The following is a 22,455-nucleotide window of genomic DNA, read 5'->3' on the forward strand; positions in this document are numbered from 1 at the left end:
GCAAACTTGACTCACGTGACCTGCCAGAACTAACGCTATACGTTTAATTTATGGTTAGAGTTATGAGCTGACGGCACCTCTTATGGTGTGGGAAGCTCTTTGTCAGTTATGGTTGGTTATAGTTATGGTTATGGTTATAATTATGGTAGTGTTTAATTATGAGCTGATGATACCAGGTATGACGTGGGAAGCTCTTTGTCAGTTATGGTTGGTTGTAGTTATGGTTATAGTTATTGTAGTGTTGAGTTATGAGCTGACTGCACCTGGTATGATGTGGGAAGCTCTTTGTCAGTTATGGTTGGTTACAGTTATGGTTGTAGTTATGATAGTGTTGAGTTATGAGCTAATGACACCTGTTATGTATGGGAAGCTCTTTGTCAGTTATGGTTGGTTACAGTTATGGTAGTGTTGAGTTATGAGCTGACGACACCTGTTATGATGTGGGAAGCTCTTTGTCAGTTATGGTTGGTTACAGTTATGGTTGTAGTTATGATAGTGTTGAGTTATGAGCTAATGACACCTTTTATGTATGGGAAGCTCTTTGTCAGTTATGGTTGGTTACAGTTATGGTAGTGTTGGGTTATGAGCTGACGGCACCTGTTATGATGTGGGAAGCTCTTTGTGAGTTATGGTTGGTTATAGTTATGGTTATAGTTATTGTAGTGTTGAGTTATGAGCTGATGGCACCTGTTATGATGTGGGAAGCTCTTTGTCAGTTATTATAGTTATGGATATTTATGGTTATGGTTATAGTTATGGTAGTATGAAAGCTGACAGTACCTGGTATGAGGTGGGAAGCTCTTTGCCATTGATGGTGAACGTTAACAGACCGGTGGCCAAATCGATGAGGCATCCGATCTCTAAATCCACGTTGCTGCGGCTGGACGTGTGTGCGGCGCCAGCAATGTCTCCACTCCACACCATGTAACAGTTATTCCTCTTCACACTGTCACATGACACAGAGACGTCAGCGCGTCACATGACCCATCACAGCACATCACAGGCTAATGACGAGCGCTCACCTCTCGTGCACGCGCCCCCGCTCGTCCCCCAGCGTTACGGTCACCGTGCGGTTCTTGCTGAGGCTGAAGTGATTGCTGTAGTAATGGTAGTCAGGCGTAACCCAGCCGACCCACACACAGGATGGGTCCTGACCCGCAAATATCCGGACCGAATGATAGTACTGCCGGAGACAAATGAAGATGTCATATGATCGGCCAATTAGGGCTGGGCGGTATATCAAGTTCAAGTTCATTTTATTTGTATAGCACATTTACAACAGCCACCAGGCTGACCAAAGTGCTTTACAGAAGAGCAAGATTATAAATACTAGTGGTCGACCGATATTGGTTTTTTGACAGCCGATACCGATGCTGATACCTTGGAAAGCAGGGTGGCCAATGGCCGATATAAAGCTGATATAATTTTATGTATTTAAAAAAAAAATTTGTAAAATAAACATACTTTAGATGACAAAGAATTTTTCACAAATAAATAAATGTTTAATAAAAAAATATAATTAAAAAGGAAGTAAACCCTGTAACCAACAGGGCACTCTGTTTGCATTGGGAATCATATTTTTTCAAATAAAACCAAGGTAACTCATTTTACATACAGCACACAGTGAAATTGACATGAATATGGCAGTGGGCAAATGGATAAAGCGCATCATAGTTTGAAATCATGAGTTTAAATTTTATTTCGATCGCGCATCTCCAGTGAATCTAAAGTCTCCTCTGTCTGTATTCAATTCCGACCATCACGCAGAGAACATGAGATCATGCAGGATACAAATGCACACTTCACAGGATCTCACAGCTTGATTAGACCAAGTTTGCAAGGTTTGTGAAATTAAATGTTCATTAGTCATTCAAAGATTTGTTTAAATCAGGGGTCAGCAACCTACGGCACTCATGCCAACAGTGGCACGCAGAGGGATAATCGCTGGCACGCGAGCAATAGGGAAAACTGCATACTGCCGTACATTTTGAGGTAATAACTTCTCATAGTCACACAGAGTGTTAGGTCTACCGATGCGCGCGCGACCCCTGCACATACTAGGCGCTTCAGATCAAAGATTTTTTTCCTCATATATGGCCATTTTGAGAGAGAGAGATGTATGTGAATTTATTGTGTGTGTGTGTGTGTGTGCGCGCACGCGCGCGTATAAATTAAAGCAGCGCATTAATATTGAACGGTGATTAAACTGAATGCTTTTAATGCATTGGCCTTGTCACACACACACATACAGTGGTGTTCAGTACGGTCACACTGTATATCTGTTATTCAAGAAACTTTTGAAAAGTTAAAATTTATGAAAAATCTTCAAAAATTATTTGCATGAAAATCAAATATTGTTTTCTTATCGTATCATTTAAAAGCGTTTATGTACTGTATAAACACAGAATGCATTAAAAAGGTGGTGGTGGTGGTGGGGGGTGGGGTATTGGCACAGTAGTTAACCAGAAAAATTTAAAATGGCACGTCATGTCAAAAAGGTTGCCCCTGGTTTAAATGACATAAATGCATATTTGCCCGGTTCTTGACAGCTATAGAAGGGTGGGCTGGCAGATATCCTGGGTGGGCATTTTTTTCCCCCGGTGGGGGTGGGGATATTCCCCCTGAGGTATATTGCAGGGCTATACAGTCTAGCTATTTATACTGCAGATATTGCTACAGTATATTAACTATATTATAGACACTGAAAAAAATCTTGCACTTTCACAACAAAAACTTTTTTTCTTTATTGAATATTAAAAAAGAGAAAAGTAAAGAAAGAAATCCCTCTATGTTCTCTTTCTCTGGATCATTTCAACTAACTTTTTTTATTTATACTAAACAAGGTCATAATCATGTCTAGAACATTGGGGGGACCAATTGTTTTGAGGAAAAAATAAAGACAAGACCATTATGGTATTTATTTAAATAAACTAGATAAATAAAGGATTTAAATGGATTTATGGGAATAAATTAAGCGAAGCAAAAAAGAACAGCAAAAGAACAAGAATTTTTAAATCGCATACATATAAATCTACAATCTCAATTAGGAGTGTCAACGGTCCATTTAAGAGATAGGTGGCGGTAATGCACTTAAGTCTGCGATCCGCCGTAAAGCAAGAAGAAGAAGATGCATCACGCGCCGGCTGTTGTGAACGCGCTCAGGACAGTTGGACCAGGTGGCGGATCAGAGGTAAAAACGATATAAATACTGTTCAGTTTCTTGCACAGAACGATCGTTTCATGTCTTTAGACCTCAATGTATCGTCACGAGCCACAGGGTTTAATTTGGTTTTGTCTGTGTATGTTTTTTTGACTCTCAAAGCCGTGAGTCCCATTGACTGCCATTATATGACTGACAGACTGCAATGGTTTGACATTGAACACAAAATCTTTGTTTGTGTTCTACTGAAGAAACAAAGTCACCTACATCTTGGATGCCCCTGGGGTGAGCAGATAAACATCAAATTTTCATTTTTGGGTGAACTACCCCTTTAAAAGAACTAAGAAAGCACTGACAATGAAAAACACAAATAAAAAGAACCTAAATGAAATATCAATAACCTTTATAGGGCTGTCGCGGTGAACGAATTTCCCTTGCGGTAATTTTGAGTAGCTCAATACCACGATATGCGCTATTATCACCATGTATACAGTATCTCACAGAAGTGAGTACACCCCTCACATTTTTGTAAATATTTATTATATCTTTTCATGTGACAACACTGAAGAAATGACACTTTGCTACAATATAAAGTAGTGAGTGTACAGCTTGTATAACAGTGTAAATTTGCTGTCCCCTCAAAATAACTAAACACACAGCCGTTAATGTCTAAACCGCTGGGCACAAAAGTGAGTACACCCATAAGTGAAAATGTCCAAATTGGGCCCAGTTAGCCATTTTCTCTCCCCGGTGTCATGTGACTCGTTAGTGTTACAAGGTCTCAGGTGTGAATGGGGAGCAGGTGTATTAAATTTGGTGTTATCGCACTCACTCTCTCATACTGGTCACTGGAAGTTCAACATGGCACCTCATCTTTTTTACCTTTACCTTTATTTATATAGCGCTTTTACAATACAGATTGTGTCAAAGCACTTAACAGTATCAAATTGGAGGATAGAGTGTCAGTAATGTATAATGATAAGATTAAACACTCAATTTTCAGTTAAAGGCATTTCATTATTGAATTCAGAGATGTCATTGTCTAGCTCAGTTTAGTTTAAATAGTATCTGTGCAATCAAATCGGCGATAATCGCTAGAAATTAAGTGTCCCCAACTGAGCAAGCCAGAGGCGACAGCGGCAAGGAACCAAAACTCCCTCCGAGACAGAATGGAGAAAAAAACCTTGGGAGAAACCAGGCTCAGTCGGGGGTCAGTTCTCCTCTGACCAGACGAAACCCACAGTTCAAAAATGTATATTTCTATTTTAATTTTGTTGCAATTTCTAACAATAGTAGTATTATGTAGTTAGGTATTTTATTATATTTTAGTTATTTTGTTATTTTTGGTTGATATATCTGGGGATATATCTCTGGGGGTCATCTGGGTGTGCTGGTCTCCGCTGACGATCAGGGCTGTAGACATCATCTCTTGGTGCTGATCCACCATCTGATCAGATACGGACTGAGAAACAGACTAGGAAAGAAACAGACAAATATTAGCGTAGATGCCATTCAACTTACGATGTAACGAGTACATCGTGTGTTATGGGGAGTGTTTCCGGTTCCGGTTGATCTAATTAATGCAGCCTAACAATCCTTTAACGGATTTGAATAATAGAAGCGTATTAGTGTGTTATGTGTAAGCCAGGCTAAAGAGATGGGTCTTTAATCTAGATTTAAACTGACAGAGTGTGTCTGCCTCCCGAACAGTGTTAGGTAGATTGTTCCAGAGTTTGGGTGCTAAATAGGAATAGGATCTGGCACCTCATGGCAAAGAACTTTCTGAGGATCTGAAAAAAAGAATTGTTGCTCTACATAAAGATGGCGTAGGCTATAAGAAGATTGCCAAGACCCTGAAACTGAGCTGCAGCACGGTGGCCAAGACCATACAGCGGTTTAACAGGACAGGTTCCACTCAGAACAGGCCTCGCCACTCAGAACAGTGCACATGCTCAGCGTCATATCCAGAGGTTGTGTTTGGGAAATAGACGTATGAGTGCTGCCAGCATTGCTGCAGAGGTTGAAGGGGTGGGGGGTCAGCCTGTCAGTGCTCAGACCATACGTCGCACACTGCATCAAATTGGTCTGCATGGCTGTTGTCCCAGAAGGAAGCCTCTTCTAAAGATGATGCATAAGAAAGCCCGCAAACAGTTTGCTGAAGACAAGCAGACTAAGGACATGGATTACTGGAACCAAGTTCTGTGGTCTGATGAGACCAAGATAAACTTATTTGGTTCAGATTGTGTCAAGTGCGTGTGGCGACAACCAGGTGAGGAGTACAAAGACAAGTGTGTCTTGCCTACAGTCAAGCACGGTGGTGGGAGTGTCATGGTCTGGGGCTGCATGAGTGCTGCCGGCACTGGGGAGCTACAGTTCATTGAGGGAACCATGAATGCCAACATGTCCTGTGACATACTGAAGCAGAGCATGATCCCCTCCCTTCGGAGACTGGGCCGCAGGGCAGTATTCCAACATGATAACGACCCCAAACACTTGCTAAAGAAGCTGAGGGTAAAGGTGATGGATTGGCCAAGCATGTCTCCAGACCTAAACCCTATTGAGCATCTGTGGGGCATCCTCAAACGGAAGGTCTCTAACATCCACCAGCTACGTGATGTCGACTCCAGTGGCAACCTGTGAAGCTCTGGTGAACTCCATGCCCAAGAGGGTTAAGGCAGTGCTGGAAAATAATGGTGGCCACACAAAATATTGACACTTTGGGCCCAATTTGGACATTTTCACTTAGGGGTGTACTCACTTTTGTGGCCAGCGGTTTAGACATTAATGGCTGTGTGTTGAGTTATTTTGAGGGGACAGCACATTTACACTGTTATACAAGCTGTACACTCACTACTTTACATTGTAGCAAAGAGTCATTTCTTCAATGTTGTCACATGACAAGATACAATAAAATATTTACAAAAATGTGAGGGGTGTACTCACTTCTGTGAGATACTGTGTGTGTGTGTGTGTGTGTGTGTGTGTGTGTGTGTGTGTATATATATATATATATATATATATAAAAATCGGTGTTATGACATAAGGAGGTCATATTCAGAAACCAATGAAACCGAAACTAAATCGCTTTGAAACAGGAAGTCAAGTAAACAGAAGAGAATGATAAAATAACAGTCCACATAACCGAACATAAACCTGACAATAAAATCATTAGGTAGGGTGACCATATGGGCCATTTTTATGGGAAGCATCCTTGCCAGGATTTCTATATTGCCTAAAATATCCAGGTTTTGGCAGTTTGCACTGTACAGGTAGATTGTTGTGTGACATTCATGAGAGCTATAGAGAGCAGAGCAGATGGCTCCTTATGCTTTCGAATCGCGCCTACCTTGGTGTCTTTTTTTTTTTTTTTTTAATCTGTGCGCAGTGACGCTTCAAGTCAAATGAACGAACAAACACATGAGCATATTTGCATCGCTTTGATCGTTGACTTGATATTTCACCCGCGTGTTCTAGACGGGCTGTCAGTCAGTGCAGTTTCATTGTTATGCCACAAGGTGGAGTCAAGGGACTGTCTTTGAGTGAGTCTTTAAACCATTCATTCAACTACACGTTCAAAAATGCTGATTCATTCAAAGAGATATGTAATGAAACACGCTGTTGAAATCATTTTAACTTTGAGCACCACTTTTTTCACAACCTATTTTCACAAATTCTCAGCCTGGAGGACAGACGCAGGTAATCTACTGAGCCTCTGTACAAATCAGCATGGAACACATCATTACTAACTTATTTAATATTCAGTACACATGCACTAAGTGTAAAACGAGAAGGGCATAACCTTATATGAAAAAAGAAAATGCAAATATCGTGGTTGCTGTGGTTGTTGCATTCCTCTGCGGTTATGCTCGTCAATAGCGCGGTATTGCGGTTATCACGACAGCCCTAAACCTTTATTCTCAGAACAGCCATAAAGAATAAACTGTTCTGGATGAGAAGAGGTTTCACTGCTGAACTTCATGACTTACTGTAGTGATGCTGCTGTAATCTGTTCTCCTGCTTTCATCCAAGTGTTTGGTGGACTTCACTGGATACCTTCAGAAACATTCACATGATAAACACACACTACTGGTCAAACAAAGACAGACCTGAGCTCTGAAGGTCTCCAAAAGCCATTAAGAACCTTCAGAATGACTGAATCACACGGATATCTTAAAGGAGTCATGACATGGATTTTTATTTTATGTTCCTTGAGGTTTACCTATAATGTTAATAAAGTTTTTTGCACAAAAAAAAAAAAAAGTGGAAAATTGATTATTTTCAACCCTCATTCTGACCCTATGTCTAAAATGACCTGTTTTTAAGGGTCGTGTCCTTTAAGGCTTCTCAGTAATCAGCCACTGTTATGATTGGATAACATCAATGCATAGGAAACAGTATCAACACCCCCTCGCTATTGCATGCGAGTAGTTTGACAACATGATCAAAATAAAACATTACTTTCCAGACAAAGCATTATGAAATCATTTACTTACAGTTTATGATGCAGCTGCAGTCAGATCTAGTTCTGCTTCATCTTTCAACAAATGTTTCTTTGTGACTCTCCATGACACTGTGCGTCGTCTACAAAATAAAATGCTCCGAACAAACATATAATCCTCTGACATGATCTGGAGCGCCCTTAAAAATAAACTATCCACTTGTACCTTACGCTGGGATCCTTCTGATATCTGTACAAAGACGTGAACAAGCTGTTTAAACCAAACGCGTCAAAGTGAACAATCTTTCACTGCATTTGTCCTGATGACAGACTCGAGCGTGGACTGTGTCAGAAAGCGAACACACATCTGTATACTTTATCCAGTGTAGACGAAATAGCGGCAGTGATTGTAATTTCTATTTGCTTCTGACCCAATGCGACAATCACATTCAGCGTGATCAAGTGTCAGCCGTTAACGAGTTAATGCCAGTGGGCAGAGCCTATAGTGAGAAGATGACTATTGGTCGATGTCTTGCTCTGGAGGCGTGTTTATGCAAATATCTGTGCCCTTGTGATGTCATGAGCCGTTTTTTTTGAGGCTTGATTAAATAAATGCTTTGTCTATAATGAGGAGGATGTGTTAAGCTATGAAACTTGCAGGATGTTTTAATGGTACAAATACCTCTTATATGCCAAAAGATCAAGGTAAATTTGATTTCTCATGTCATGACCCCTTTAAAGAGATGAGTTGACTTCTTGAGGTCTGACCTGTGTTTGATCTTGAGCGGCTCGTCCTCACACAGGCCGTTGATAGGCGTGTAAGCGCTGCTCCTGAAGCAGGAGTGAAACTCCACCGGCATGCTGAGTCTGCAGAACACCATGTCAGCGTTGCTGTTTTGAGTCCCGAATGTCTTATGAGTGACCTTGAGACACGGCGGACCGTCCACCGTCCCGTCGATCCGGGTGACCTGCACACACGACAGGATTCAAACACTGTGCATTCACAGGCTTTCTGCAGACTTTTTCAAAACTAATTAAAGAAAACTGATGGATGAAAATAGAAGGGAACACAATATTTGACCCTGCAGCACAGAAGCAGTCATAAGCAGCACAGGTATATTTGTAGCAATAGCCAACAATACATTGTATGGGTCAAAATTATACATTTTTCTTTTAAGCCAAAAATCATTAGGATATTAAGTAAAGATCATGTTCCATGAAGATATTTTGTAAATTTCCTATTGTAAATATATCAAAACTTCATTTTTGATTAGTAATATGCATTGCTAAGAACTTCATTTGGACAACTTTAAAGGTGATTTTCTCAATATTTCGATTTTTTTGCACCCTCAGATTCCAGATTTTCAAATAGTTGCATCTCAGCCAAATATTGCCCGATCCTAACAAACCATACATCAATGGAAAGCTTATTTATTCAGCTTTGTATAAATCTCAATTTCAAAAAATGGACCCTTATGACTAGTTTTGTGGTCCTGGCTCACAAATGTTCTCGTCTAGGGAGCACAGTGTTGTATTTGCAAGTTTGAAAATGCTGCTTCGTATGGATTTCAATTAATTTTTCACAAAACAATAGCTTAACTTTGATACTTTTTCTGCAACTTCTGATCACACTGCAAAGAATATTATTCTTCCTCAGTATTTTTGTCTTGTTTTCCAGAACAAACATCTAAAGTTTCTTAAATCAAGACACATTTACTGGAGATGCAAAAAGACAGAAGATAAGAAGTCTTGCTTTCTGAGAAACTGATCAAAATCTTGAGTTTATGATTAAAACAAGAACAAAATATCTGCCAATGGGCTCAGAAAAATCTACATAATTCAATGGGAAAACAAGTTTTCATTCCCCACTGGTAGATATTTGTTTTTGTGAATGTGTCTTGATTTTAGGATGTTTAGATATTTGTACAACACTGAGGAGAAGTAGTAGTTTTTTTATTTGTATTACCATGTCAGCATCTAAGGCTATCCTCATGGCAAAACACTGAGTTGGAATAATCCAAGAGTTACATAATTACATAATAATTACACGTACAGCAGTTAAAACTATACAAGATTTTTAAATTTGTACTACACTGAGAAAATTTGGTGTAGAAACAATTTCATTCAGAAATTGCTTGTAAATTTCACAAACGATACGTAACATATTGAACTAATTGTGAAATTTTGAATTTAGAAAGACTGAAACTGTATTTTCTCATATAATGTGTTACAGTAACCTTTGTTTTATTTACAAATTCATAAAATATCTTTTTACAGTGTAGAAAGTGAGACAAAAATACTGAGAAAGATCATTTTTTGCAGTGTAATGCATTGAGTGTAATGAATTTAAATCTTTAAGACGTTTTTAAGGTCTTATTTTGTGGAATTAAGACTTTTAAAGACTATTTTAGAGCCACACAAACCCTGAAACAGGACCAGCACAGAAACCAAACAGATGCATGCATCGATCTGGAATGTTTCCACCCGAATCGATACGAATGACTCTGTGAGGTCCTGGAGGAGCCAGAACAGCTCTTTCAGGAACAAAAGCGGTTCATTAAGGTTTGTCTGCGATGGATAATCACCGCGATGTGATGGTGGTCTTTGGGCACGTTGCAGAAGGTGGGCAGGCGTTTGCTGAACCACATGGTCACCTCGCGGTTCATGTTGACGGCGAAGGGCTCGAAGCCCTCCTGCAGACCGCACATGGTGTAGAACTTAAAGGTGCTGGCGTCCTTCCCCAGATTCATACGGCCCACCTGAGACAGACCCAAACTACAGACCGGGATGAAACCTGGAGGACAGAGACGTGGACAGTGATCTAACCACTGAGAACCATCACAATATGCATCAAAATATCCAAACACTTCAGTTCTTCAGTCAAATGTTCCCTAAAATAGACATAAATCACTCATATCAACACTAAAAAATCTAAAGTTGAGAAAACTTAAAAGTTTAAGGCAACCAGCTTCAGCAGATTTTTTAGTTTTCTCAACTTTGTTGTATAAACTGAAAACTCAAAAATCTGCTGAAGCTGGTTGCCTTAAACTTTTAAGTTTTCTCAACTTTTGATTTTTTACAGTGAAAACACAGAAAAACAGTAAAGACCCCATAAAATCACTCGACGAGTGCCGTTTCGTTTCTGTATTGATGTATTTCCTTTTAAAACAGGAAGTTGGGGCAAGAACTTCTGTTTTTGGTTTGGTTTGTTTTTCTGAGAAAGACTATATATTAGATCTGTCAAAATGAACGTTAATTTCTTTTATGTTGTTTCTACGTTAATTTGTTTTGTGTGATAAACCATTATTTACAGAAAAATGTGCATTTAATGGTTTTTGATTGTTTTAAATGTCAAAAACAAATAAATAATTAAATTAATAAAAGGAACAAAGACGCCGACAGCGATCTAATGGCTGAAAATGACTAGAAAATGAAACTGAATATAATCAACCATTTACTTCATTTCCAAACACTAAATCACAGTTCTGATGCTCTTCAGTCAGTGTTTCACAAAATTAAAGACCCCATGAAATCACCAGACAAGTGCAGATTCGTTCCTGTGTTGATGTATTTCCTACTAAAACAGGAAGTTGGGGCAAGAAAAATTACAAATTTTTGTTCAAAATAATGTCATCATCAATACTTTGGCTTGTTTCTCTGATGTGCAGTATTCAGGTCTGTCAAAAAGAGCATGTCAATTTCTTTTATGTTGTGTCTACGCTAATGAGATTCAATGTGAAAATATATTTCTGACTACAAATTTACATTGATTTTACAGAAAAATGTGCAATTAATTAGCTAATTGTTTTTAATCATTTTAAACATCAAAAACAAATAAAGAAATAAATAATCAAATAAGTAATTCAATAAATAAAAAGAAAGAAAGATGTTTTAAATTGCCCTTCGATTGTTTAAATGTCACAAAACAAACACATAAATAATTAAATAAATAAAAATAAAGAAATACAAAGAAATGTCAAATAACTAAAATATATAATAAAACACATGAACATACAAAGAAATGTAAAATAAGCATAAATGTTTATGCATAAAAACAATAAGTGTAATACTGGTTTAAATTGTTGTTGTTGTTTTTTCCACCAAAAATGGAAAAGTTTTCAGTTTAATTTAATTAAAAATAAATAAATTTAAAAAAAGCAAAAAATAAATATCATACATTTTTCCCTGATTTACAGAAGACACCCACTAAAATGTCATTCAGTGTAGCAATCTTGTCAGGCATATTTACAACAAAAATCAATTTATGACATATTAAAAGACTAATTACTTTCACCCCAAATACTAATTAGTTGTAATTTTACATTTTTAAAATTTGCCACTATCCTAGGTTAGGAATTTTTTACTCATTTAAAAACACAATAAAATTGAATATGCTCCCTTATTCTTTTATATATTTTAATATGTACAAGTCAGAATAATCATGTGGTTTGAATTTTTACATAAATATTGTGTTACACTGAATGACAATGTAACATTATTTCAACCAAATTTTGACATTTTATTTTCCAAACACTTATTCGAAACTTTAAAAGTAGACACTTTACTTACATTTAATGTGCTTTCTATGCACATAAAATCACTTTTGTAAATTTCTTTTGATGCGGACATCTTAACGTCTTTGACCTGTATATAAGGTTTATTTGCTTTTTTTCACACTAGCATACAGATGAGCTCGAAGCAGCAAAGGTTTGTTTTCAGGGTCATTAAGGAACTGAAATCAAGTTCTCAAACCGAGTGATGTTGTGTATGTATTCATATAATTGTGTTTTAGATGGATGTATTGCATTTATATTTGATTGTTTTTTTAAAATTCTGATTCTGATCAACTACAGGTGTGTAAAACTTGTGCTCTGTGAATAAAGCTGGACTTGACTAACCGTCATGGATGTCAAAGTCAGCGAAGCACAGCTCGGAGCCCTTGTTGGTGATCAGGATTTCTCCGTTCAGGGTGAAGATCATGGATTTGTCCTCTAAGTTGATCATACAACCCACAACGTCCCCGGCGTGCCAGCAGCGGCCGAACAGACGACTGCCCATGTGGAGCCGATGACCCTGAGAAGCACAGATCATCATCAACACGAGCTTTCACAAACACAGCAAAACATCAGTCTCTCATCGTGTTCTCCAGCACAAACAGCTAAACATTCATGAATCAAGATGCAAGCTAAATTACATAAGATATGCAGTCTTGTTTTCAGAAAAATGTATAAAAATGAAGTGAGTTTATGCTCAAGAGCAAATATCTGCCAAAAGGCTCAGAAAAATCTTCTTGAAGCAAAGAAAAAAACAAGTGTATTTTTCTGACTCCAGCAGGTATTGAACTTATTTTAAGCAAAAACTCACTTCATTTTTAAGAAAATACAAGACTTTATATCTTCTACAATTTTGTATGCCTAAATATACAAAGAAATGTCAAAAAATGTAAAAAAAATAAAATAAAATTTGGATATATATATATATATATATATATATATATATATATACAAAAAAATAAATAAATAAAATAAAAAATATGCAAAGAAATGTCCAAAACAAAATCAATGAATGCATAAATATACAAAGAAATGTCAATAAAAAATAAATAAATAAATAAATGTGTCCCTGCAGCACAAAAGCAGATATTAAGTAAAGACCATGTTCCATGAAGATATTTTGTAAATTTCCTACTGTAAATATATCAAAACATAATTTCTGATTAGTAATATGTATTGCTAAGAACTTCATTTGAACAACTTTAAAGGTGATTTTCTCAATATTTTGATATTTTTGCTCCCTCAGATTCCAGATTTTCAAATAGTTGCATCTCAGACAAATATTGTCCAACAAACCATACATCAATGGAAAGATTATTTATTCAGCTTTCAGATGATGTATAAATCTCAATTTCAAAAAATTGACCCTTACGACTGGTTTTGTGCTCCAAGGTCACAAATATACAACGAAATGTCAAAAACAAAAATAAATAAATGCATAATATACAAAGTAAATACAAGATAAAAATAAATAAATAAATTTACAAAGAAATAAAAATTTAAAAATTTAAAAAACAAAATAAATGCATAAATATATGAAGAAATGTAAAAAAAAATCTATAAATAAATATAATGACCGACGCTCCGGTCTTTGGTGTTTCTGGACTCACCCGATGGCCGTCGAACACGTAGGCCTGGTCATCCGTGCCCAGCTCCAGGTCGGGTTTGCAGCCGGGCCGAGCCCAGCCCACTCGCATGTCTCCGCCCGTCACCGCCTCGAACTCGAAATACCAGCGGCCCGTCTTCACCGCATACGTGCGCTCCACGCGGAAGAAGCGGATCTTATCGATGCTCAGCCTCTCCACCACGTGACCTGAGGACAGAAACCCATCCGAGACTCACCCAACACACTGAACACTATATACTGTACAAAACTAACACTACAGTTCAACCAGCTGCAACATACAAACCCAAAGAGTTTTACGGTTCTTCTACTCAGGTCAGGTTTTAGCCCATTGAATCAGAAAAAAAAAAAAAAATTTCTTTCACTTTCCCCATTATTTAATGCAATACTATTTAAATATTTATATATTTTATTAATATATTATGTAACTCTTATTCATTTGCATATCTGCAGTAAACAGCGCTAGTCAGCACTAGTTAGTGTACTACTGTCAGTGAAACACCATGTGTCCAAATATCATATCAGATTTTTCTTTTTGATAGCTTGACATCAACATGTGACAGCAGTTCTGGAATAAAACTATAAAAGAAAAACAATCTTTTAGCTTCTTAATATGGAATGCTAAAGCTGTCAAAATAAATAAATGCATAAATTTACATAGAAATGTAAAATAAATAAATAAATGCATAAAGAAATGTACAAAGAAATGTCAAACAAATACATGAATGCATAAATATGCAAATGTACAAAACAAAAATAATGCATAAATAAATCTAGATTTGTATATTTATGCATTTTTGTTTTTATTTCTTTGTATATTTATTATATGCATTTATTTATTTTTGTTTTTATTTCTTTGTATATTTATTTACTTATATGTATTTATTTTTGTTCTTTGACATTTTTACATTTTGCTCTTACATTTCTATATATTTATGCTTTAAGTTTTATTGTTATTCTTGTGTTTATTATTATTATCAACAGATTTGATTCACTGACTGACCAGTAAGTGTTGAGTTACCTCTGGAGCCTGAGTAGTGTTCATCTACATGATCTCAATTACTGAGAGCTTCTTTAAAACCCTCCATCAATGCTCTGATTACACTTCAGAAAATCAGCCAGAGAATCAATTCAATCAGAAGCAGAGAAAACACACACTGAGATCTGAGCTCAACAAAGCATTACTACGATTAGAGTTAATTCACTCCCTAAACTCCACTAAAACACTGATGAAGGTAATTAACCCTTAACTGAGAAGAGATCACACACGAATGAAGCTGATTCTAGCAAAACATTTCATTTCAGAGAGCATAAAACAATAAAAAACACTAATAAAAACAATACCCACAAAGATAACAGAAGAGATTTAAACAGATGAATCAATCAAGAGCTATCTGAAAAAACGAGAAAATTTTACAAAAAAAAAAAAGTTTCAGATTTTTAGAACTAAATTTGCTTCATCTGATAATAATAAACACAATAATAATAATAAAACCTAAAGAAATTTAAAATATATTAATGAAAAGCTGAAAAAATTGAGAAGTAATAAAAAGATCCACATTTTTAGGACATAATAGCTTAATATTTATCATTAAGAAAAGAGCGAAGTGATAGAACTGATGGAACAATAAAACCTAAAGATATTTAAAAATATATATATTTTTAAAGAATTTAAGAAATATTTAAAAGCTGAAAAAACTGAGAAATAATTGAGAAGATAACAAAAAATTGATGCAATTAAGCATCAGTAGAAGTAAAAAAAAAAAAAAAAAAGAAAACTGAAAACAAAAATAAACCAATCAGAAAAAATAAGAAGTAAGAAGTAGTAGAAATAAAAATGAAGTAAAAATGAATTGAATTGAAAATAATTTTTAAAATCCAAACAAAAAAAAAGAGAATTAAAAATAAATGTGAAAAAGCTGATATGTAATTGAAAAGTAAAAATTTAAAAATCTGAAAAAAAAGAAAATCTTAAGAAAAGAATAAAGTAGTAACTGATAAATAAAAAATAAAATAATTTGAGAAGTAAAAAAAATCCCAAACTGAGAAGTACTTAAGTAATATAAAGATCCAGATTTTTTTAGGACATAATAGCTTATTATTTATTATTAAGAAAAGAGTGAAGTTTCTGTCACTGATAGAACAACAATAACAACTAAAGATATTTAAAAAGTATTTAAAAATATTTAAAAGCTGGAAAAAAAAAAACTAAGTAATTGAGAGGATACAAAAAATTGATGAAATTAAGAAGTTACAAAAAAAAAAAAAAATAAATAAAAAAAAAAAAAACAATCTGAAAAAATAAGAAGTAATTGAGAAGTAAAAATGAAAAATCTGAAAACAAATTGAAAATAAAAAATCCCAAAAAAAAAAAAAAAAAAACCTGAGATTTAAAAAGAAATATGAAAAAAGCCGAGAAGTAATTGAGAAGTAAAATGAAAAATCTGAAAATCTGAAAAAAAAAAAAAAATAAAATCTTTAAAGTATATTAGGAAAGGAAATAAAATAACTTGAGAAGTAAAAAAAAAAATCCCAAAATGTGAAGTACTTGAGAAGTAATATAAAGGTCCAGATTTGTGTGACAGAACTTCTCATTATTTGTCATGTGTTCAGTTCTCACCGGCGTCCAGGTCGGGCGGCTCCACGTTGTATCCGTATCCGATCAGCGTGCGAATGGCTTCCCGAAGGCTGTCGCGGTTTGATTTCTTGGTGCGCTCGTCGAGTAAAGCGTACGGAACCAGACGAGGGTTTCTCTTGCTCTTCACATCCTGCAGAGAGAGAGACGCTGTGATTGGCTCAAAGCGAACACACCGCAGGCTGCCTGCGTTCCGATTGGACGCTCCAGCTAATTGAGGAATTAATGGGCCGTTTGTCTTGATTATGAGGGAAACGCTGTGTATCCCAGCATGCTCTCTCACCTGCTGGATGCCGTAGGTCCAGCCCTGCTTGATGCGGTCTTTGGCCCAGACGTTGTGAGCGTTTTCTGACAGTTTGTCCACCAGCAGCTCTTGAGCGGCGCTCAGTTTGACGTCAGACAGATCCAGCGGCGACGGCTTGTAGCCGTTAGACATCATATAACTGCACAAAACACACTAATGAAGCAACAACAGCCTAGTGCCCTTACCTTCTAGTTCACTACACTCATAATGAGCCTAACCGAGCATTTATCATCATATAAACCAGCTGGAAAATCACTGCAACTCACATCACTGACAAAAGAAGGGTTATTATTATCATTAACATTTATTAATAACATTTTTGGTAACTGAAATAAAGCTGAAACAAAATGCAAATATTAGAGGAATAATGTACACTAAACAAAAATAATGTGTGATGCATTGGTCAAGCACTAGTTAAAAAAAACTTAAATAAAATATTTAAAAAACAAACTAATAATTACAACAGCACATAACGAGGTTACTAAAAACAAACAAAATTAAAACAAAAACTTTAAATATAAAAATAAAGTCCAATTCAAAATATTAATAAAATCTATATAAATAATACTAAAATTACACTGACTGAAGAACTGAAATTACTAATTGGAAATAAATAAAAAGTAAAAATGAACTATAACTAAAATAAAAAATAAACCCAAACTGTAATATATAAAATTAAACTAAAACTGAAGACAAAAATAAAATCTAATTCAAAATATTAATACATTATAAAAGTATAAAAATCATACTAAAATAAAAGCACTAAAATTACTAACTGGAAATAAAAAAAAACAAAAATGAACTAAAACTAAAATAAAAATTATTTCAACCTAAATAGCAATATTTAAAATAAATAAATAAATAAAAGCGTGCAAAAATGAAACCAAAATTAAAAATTAAACTAAAATAAAAAAAGGCTGGAATGAAGCATCTGTAGCCCGTTGACACGCACTTCTTAGGGAGTTTGAGTTTCTTCAGCTCCTCCTCAGCGTTGACCTTCACCTGCACCACATGACAGCCCAACGCCAGCAGAGTCCTGAAACACACACACACACGCAGAGAGAGAGACACACACACACACAGAGAGAGACACACACACACACACAGAGAGAGACACACACACACACACAGAGAGAGACACACACACACACACACACACAGAGAGAGAGAGACACACACACACACACACAGAGAGAGACACACACACACACACACAGAGAGAGACACACACACACACACACACACAGAGAGAGAGAGACACACACGTGAGCGCTGCAGTAGAGATGTGTGACTCCATCCAACCACAAACCATGAGACAACACTGCCGTATCAGCAGAGAAGAGTGAAAGAGCGTGTCATTAGAGCTTAACGAAGGTCTGGCCAAACTTATACGAAGGTTAATGATGCGGTTATGAACACTATAACACCTCAAATCACAAACACTAATAACGCAGCCTTGCTTCTGTATAATGCATGCCTTTTTTATGGCAGTCTTTGGAGAAAAACTTGGACCTTTAGACTTACCAAAAAAAAAAAAGTAGTAGTAGTTAGATAGCAGTCCATTAACTGTTAATTTAGAAAAACAGAAAGAATTATAAAGAAATTAAAATGAGTTGAATGAATTAAAAATTTGGAGTTGAAATGTTGAAAAATGTCTCTCTTGTTTTTTGACACGGACATTTTTGTCCACTATGGACCTATGTGTAAATTTTTTTATTGATGCACAAGGGTTAAACTATTTTGCGACTGAAATGGAGAACAGAAAGAAGGGTAGAAGGGAGAGGATTGTTTCCACACGTATTAATTTATTTGGAAGCCAGAATTATCCGAATATATTTTTTGCAAAGCCATGCTATTTTTAATTTGCTTCAGGAAGTAAAAGATGAGTCTAAACTGTTGCAACCCTTCGCGACTACGCTAATTTGTGCTGCGCTTGGTATATTGCGTTGGTCGATATGTAAATGAGATGTTGCTTCTGTGTTCTTTAATTTGCATGAGTTAGTAAAACACCTGCAGAAATGTCCACGCCCATCTGCACTGCTTTGGAATAGTAAAACATTTAGTAAAACTGGCGCTTGATCTTGTAAAACGAATCTGCGAAGCGTGTGCCGTGAACACGTGTGTGCTGCTCTTACTTGAGTGTTTCTGTAGACATCTGCAGGTTGTAGTTCTTCTCGGTTTCTGGCAGTTTGGAGAAATCCACCAGACACGGATGCTGCCGCTTGTTATCCTCTCTGATCTGAGAACACACACGCATCAATCAGCGGCACACACAGAACAACACCAGAACACACTCACTGCACGGCTACCAGAAGCACTGTGGGAATGTCATGAGTGTTTCTGGGAGTTTGACTGCAGTTGATGAGGATTTTCATCAACCAGAAACCGACACACACGCATGCAGACGACCCTGGCTTCATTTACACCAGACTGATCTGAGAAATTCATATTCAGTCACATTATTGATTTGACTGCACTGACACATCAGATGACAGCAAAACTGAACTGAACAATGACTCTGTAGTCTTCTGTAGAGCTGCTTTACAGATGAAACTGAACTTGTTTCATTAATTGATGAATTTGAAAACACCATTATTGTTGTGTTTATTAATGTGAAGCTGCTTTGACTGGGTTATTTTAGCATCACTAAGATACTATGTTTTTAACTAATACAGTTGTGCTCATAAATTTACATGCCCCCTGCAGAATATGCATGAAAGAGGGATCATGAAAATTGCATGTTATTGTTTATTTAATACTGTCCTGAATAAGCTATTTCACATAACAGATGTTTACATATACTCCACAAGACAAAATAATAACTGAATTTATAAAAATGACCCCGTTCAAAAGTTTACATACCCTTGAGAAAAGATAGAAATAACTGACTTAAAACCATTTTTTAGCTGCTGAAAATACTAGTGTTCTAATCATTTTGGCCACCACCATGTATTTATATATATTTATTGGAAAAAATAAATAAATATAAAATAAAATGTAAAAAATTATTTATTTTTTTAAAGTTGTAATTATTGAGAATTGAATGTCAAATTTATTTATCCATATTTATTCATCATTAAAATCATAAGTTGATCAACATTTTTTTACAACAATACAAAACTTTAAATAATACTACAATATAGATTACTACACAGAATAAGACATATGCAAATAAACATGTAAGCTAATAACAAATAAATAAGGTTAATATGTAAATAAATAAGTAATAAATTAAATATGTTTTACAAAATTAAACTGGTCTGGTTCAGTCTCTTTAGTTGCATGAAACAATTTGTAATTAGAGAATTACATTACATTATTGAGATTGTTACACAGATATACATATATAAATAAGTAAATAAATAAAAAAATAGAATTGAAAGAATTCTGTTTGAGTCTCTTGAGTTGCATGAAACACTTCTAGTTGATCTATTTTCACATCTCTTCTATATTAAAGATGCATAAAGCTGTTATCCTGCTGTCCTATATTAGATCAAATCTATTACAGTTCATTCAAGTCTTATCAGTTTACAGTTTGTTACAGAACAAATCAATACAGGAATCAATAATAATTCCAGCTGTTATTAAACGAATGACCCAGTAACTGCAAAATGACTCCGAGAGATTCAGATCAAATGAAAGGCTGCAAACGAACAGCAGTGAAAGAAACAGACATGATATTGAGACACGTGAAGAGAATCAGTGATTTAAAGCAGCTCAGGGTCAAGCGTCCGCTAACGAGCGCTCGTTAAACACACATCAGACTCATGCCAAACGGCCCTCAGAGTAAAACGCCTGCTCATTCACAGAGCAGAGATGAAGATGATGGACAATCAATGACTGAACTTATCATAAAACAACACAACACGCATTCAGCTGTGCATTTGATTTCCCGTGTCTTAAAGGGCCCAAAACACCCTCATAACGCATTCGGGTCAATTTGACCCAGAAAAGATACATAAACATTTCTAAAACATGCATAGTTAAGGAAACAAAACTTTGCAAATGCTTCAAGACCCTCAAAATACACTAATAATAATAATACTATTATTATTATTATTATTAATATATGTATAAATAGAATAAAATAAATAGAATATAAATAGAATTAAATAGATAAAAACGAAAAATATAATTAAATGTATACAAATAAATATAATTATTAATATTTATGAGACATTGTATTTGAGTATATAATATATATATATATATATATATATATATATTTCATGCATAAATTTATATTTCATATATATAATTAAATTAATGAATAAATAAATATATAGTGTAATTTTTCATTTTAAAGGGGTGGTTGATTGTGATTTCACTTTTTTTAACGTTAGTTAGTGTGTAATGTTGCTGTTTGAGCATAAACAATATCTGCAAAGTTACGATGCTGAAAGCTCAATGCAAACGGAGATATCTTTTTAAATGATGGCAGTTTAATGCCTACAAAAACGGCTCGTAGGGGCTACAACGAGCTACTTCCTGGGTTGGTGATGTCACAAACCCTGATAAACCCCGCCCCCATGCAACAAAGGGGCCATGCTGTGCTGCTTTAGAGAAGAGGAAGAGAAAACTAGGGGTGCACGTAAAAATCTATTTATATATGAATCGCGATTCTGTCTTCTAACGATTCTAACGGATTCACAAGTTTCAAAATCAATGTTTTAAATGCTGTTCCTCGCGTCCCCTGCTCTGCATCTCTCTCTCATTCAGATCATCAGCTCATCAGTCCACTTTGTGTGTATAGACAGACAGACAGATATTTACAAGAAGAGTTGAACACGGACACACACACGCGGTTGCCGTGGTAGCGAGCAATACTTGCTGGCAAACACTTCTTACTGTTACAAAGTAAACAATTACTGTTACAAAAATGCTACAACACGATCATGTTGTCATGAGTCCAGTCTCTGTTACTCTTCCTGCTCACCACCAGAAGTTGTCAGCACCACAATGGCTGTCTCACTGCACATTTCACCCTGAACTACATCTCCCATAATCCATTTCACTGATTGCAGACACAGCTGTAACCTATCAAATGGACTATATGGACTATAAAGTCAATTTAGAGAAGACTATAAAGTCCATTCATCACCCACACTGCGAAGTACTGCCTAAGCTGTAGCGTTTTCCCTGTTACCTGTGTTGGACTGTTTATCTGGTTTTTGGATCGTTTGCTGCCCTGCCCTTGACCTGCTTGTGGATTTCTCGTTTGTCTTGCCCTCTATGCTAATGTTTGCTGGTGATCAACCCTTGCCTGTCTGACCTCATTCTTATCAATAAAGCCTGCATTTGGATCCGACCCTGCCTTCACAAGTACTTTGTTACACATGTATTCTGCTGTATTACAGCTTTAATCAGGATAAAACTGTATATTAAAAGCTAGCACTTACAAATAACAGTGTATCTAAAAGTATAAGACAACAACAAACAAACATACCATTAAGAGCCGTGTGCTTGCAGAGGTTCTGCGCGATCCTCTTCACTAATATCCTCGGTGTCTCAATCGGGCTCAAATTGATAAGCAATATTGACGACGCCATTGTTTACAACACAAACAGAGCATATTCTGAGATGAGGGGCGGGACTTTTAGATACGCACTAGAGGTGGTTTAGCCAATCACAACACACCGGGCCATCTAACCAATCAGAGCTTCATAAAGCCAGGAAATGATCAGTGCGTTCATCGGAGAAGGGCCAGAGGGTAGAATAAAGGTAAATTAGAATGTGTGAAA

The 22,455-nt window shown here is 36.0% G+C and overlaps 1 protein-coding gene across 1 annotated transcript in view; it reads right to left on the bottom strand.

The window, feature by feature from the left end:
• The window catches only part of LOC131522692 (ryanodine receptor 3), a 188,814-nt gene that overhangs the window by 95,697 nt on the left and 70,662 nt on the right, over positions 1-22,455 (bottom strand). Inside the window, 11 exon segments of the mRNA XM_058748334.1 lie at positions 781-946; positions 1,023-1,183; positions 7,147-7,213; positions 8,367-8,566; positions 10,184-10,392; positions 12,497-12,671; positions 13,762-13,964; positions 16,396-16,543; positions 16,694-16,853; positions 17,667-17,750; positions 18,850-18,953. Of these exon segments, the coding sequence (XP_058604317.1) occupies positions 781-946; positions 1,023-1,183; positions 7,147-7,213; positions 8,367-8,566; positions 10,184-10,392; positions 12,497-12,671; positions 13,762-13,964; positions 16,396-16,543; positions 16,694-16,853; positions 17,667-17,750; positions 18,850-18,953 (1,677 nt within the window).

Source organism: Onychostoma macrolepis, chromosome 17 (assembly GCF_012432095.1).
Source record: "Onychostoma macrolepis isolate SWU-2019 chromosome 17, ASM1243209v1, whole genome shotgun sequence".
Taxonomy (NCBI): domain Eukaryota; kingdom Metazoa; phylum Chordata; class Actinopteri; order Cypriniformes; family Cyprinidae; genus Onychostoma; species Onychostoma macrolepis.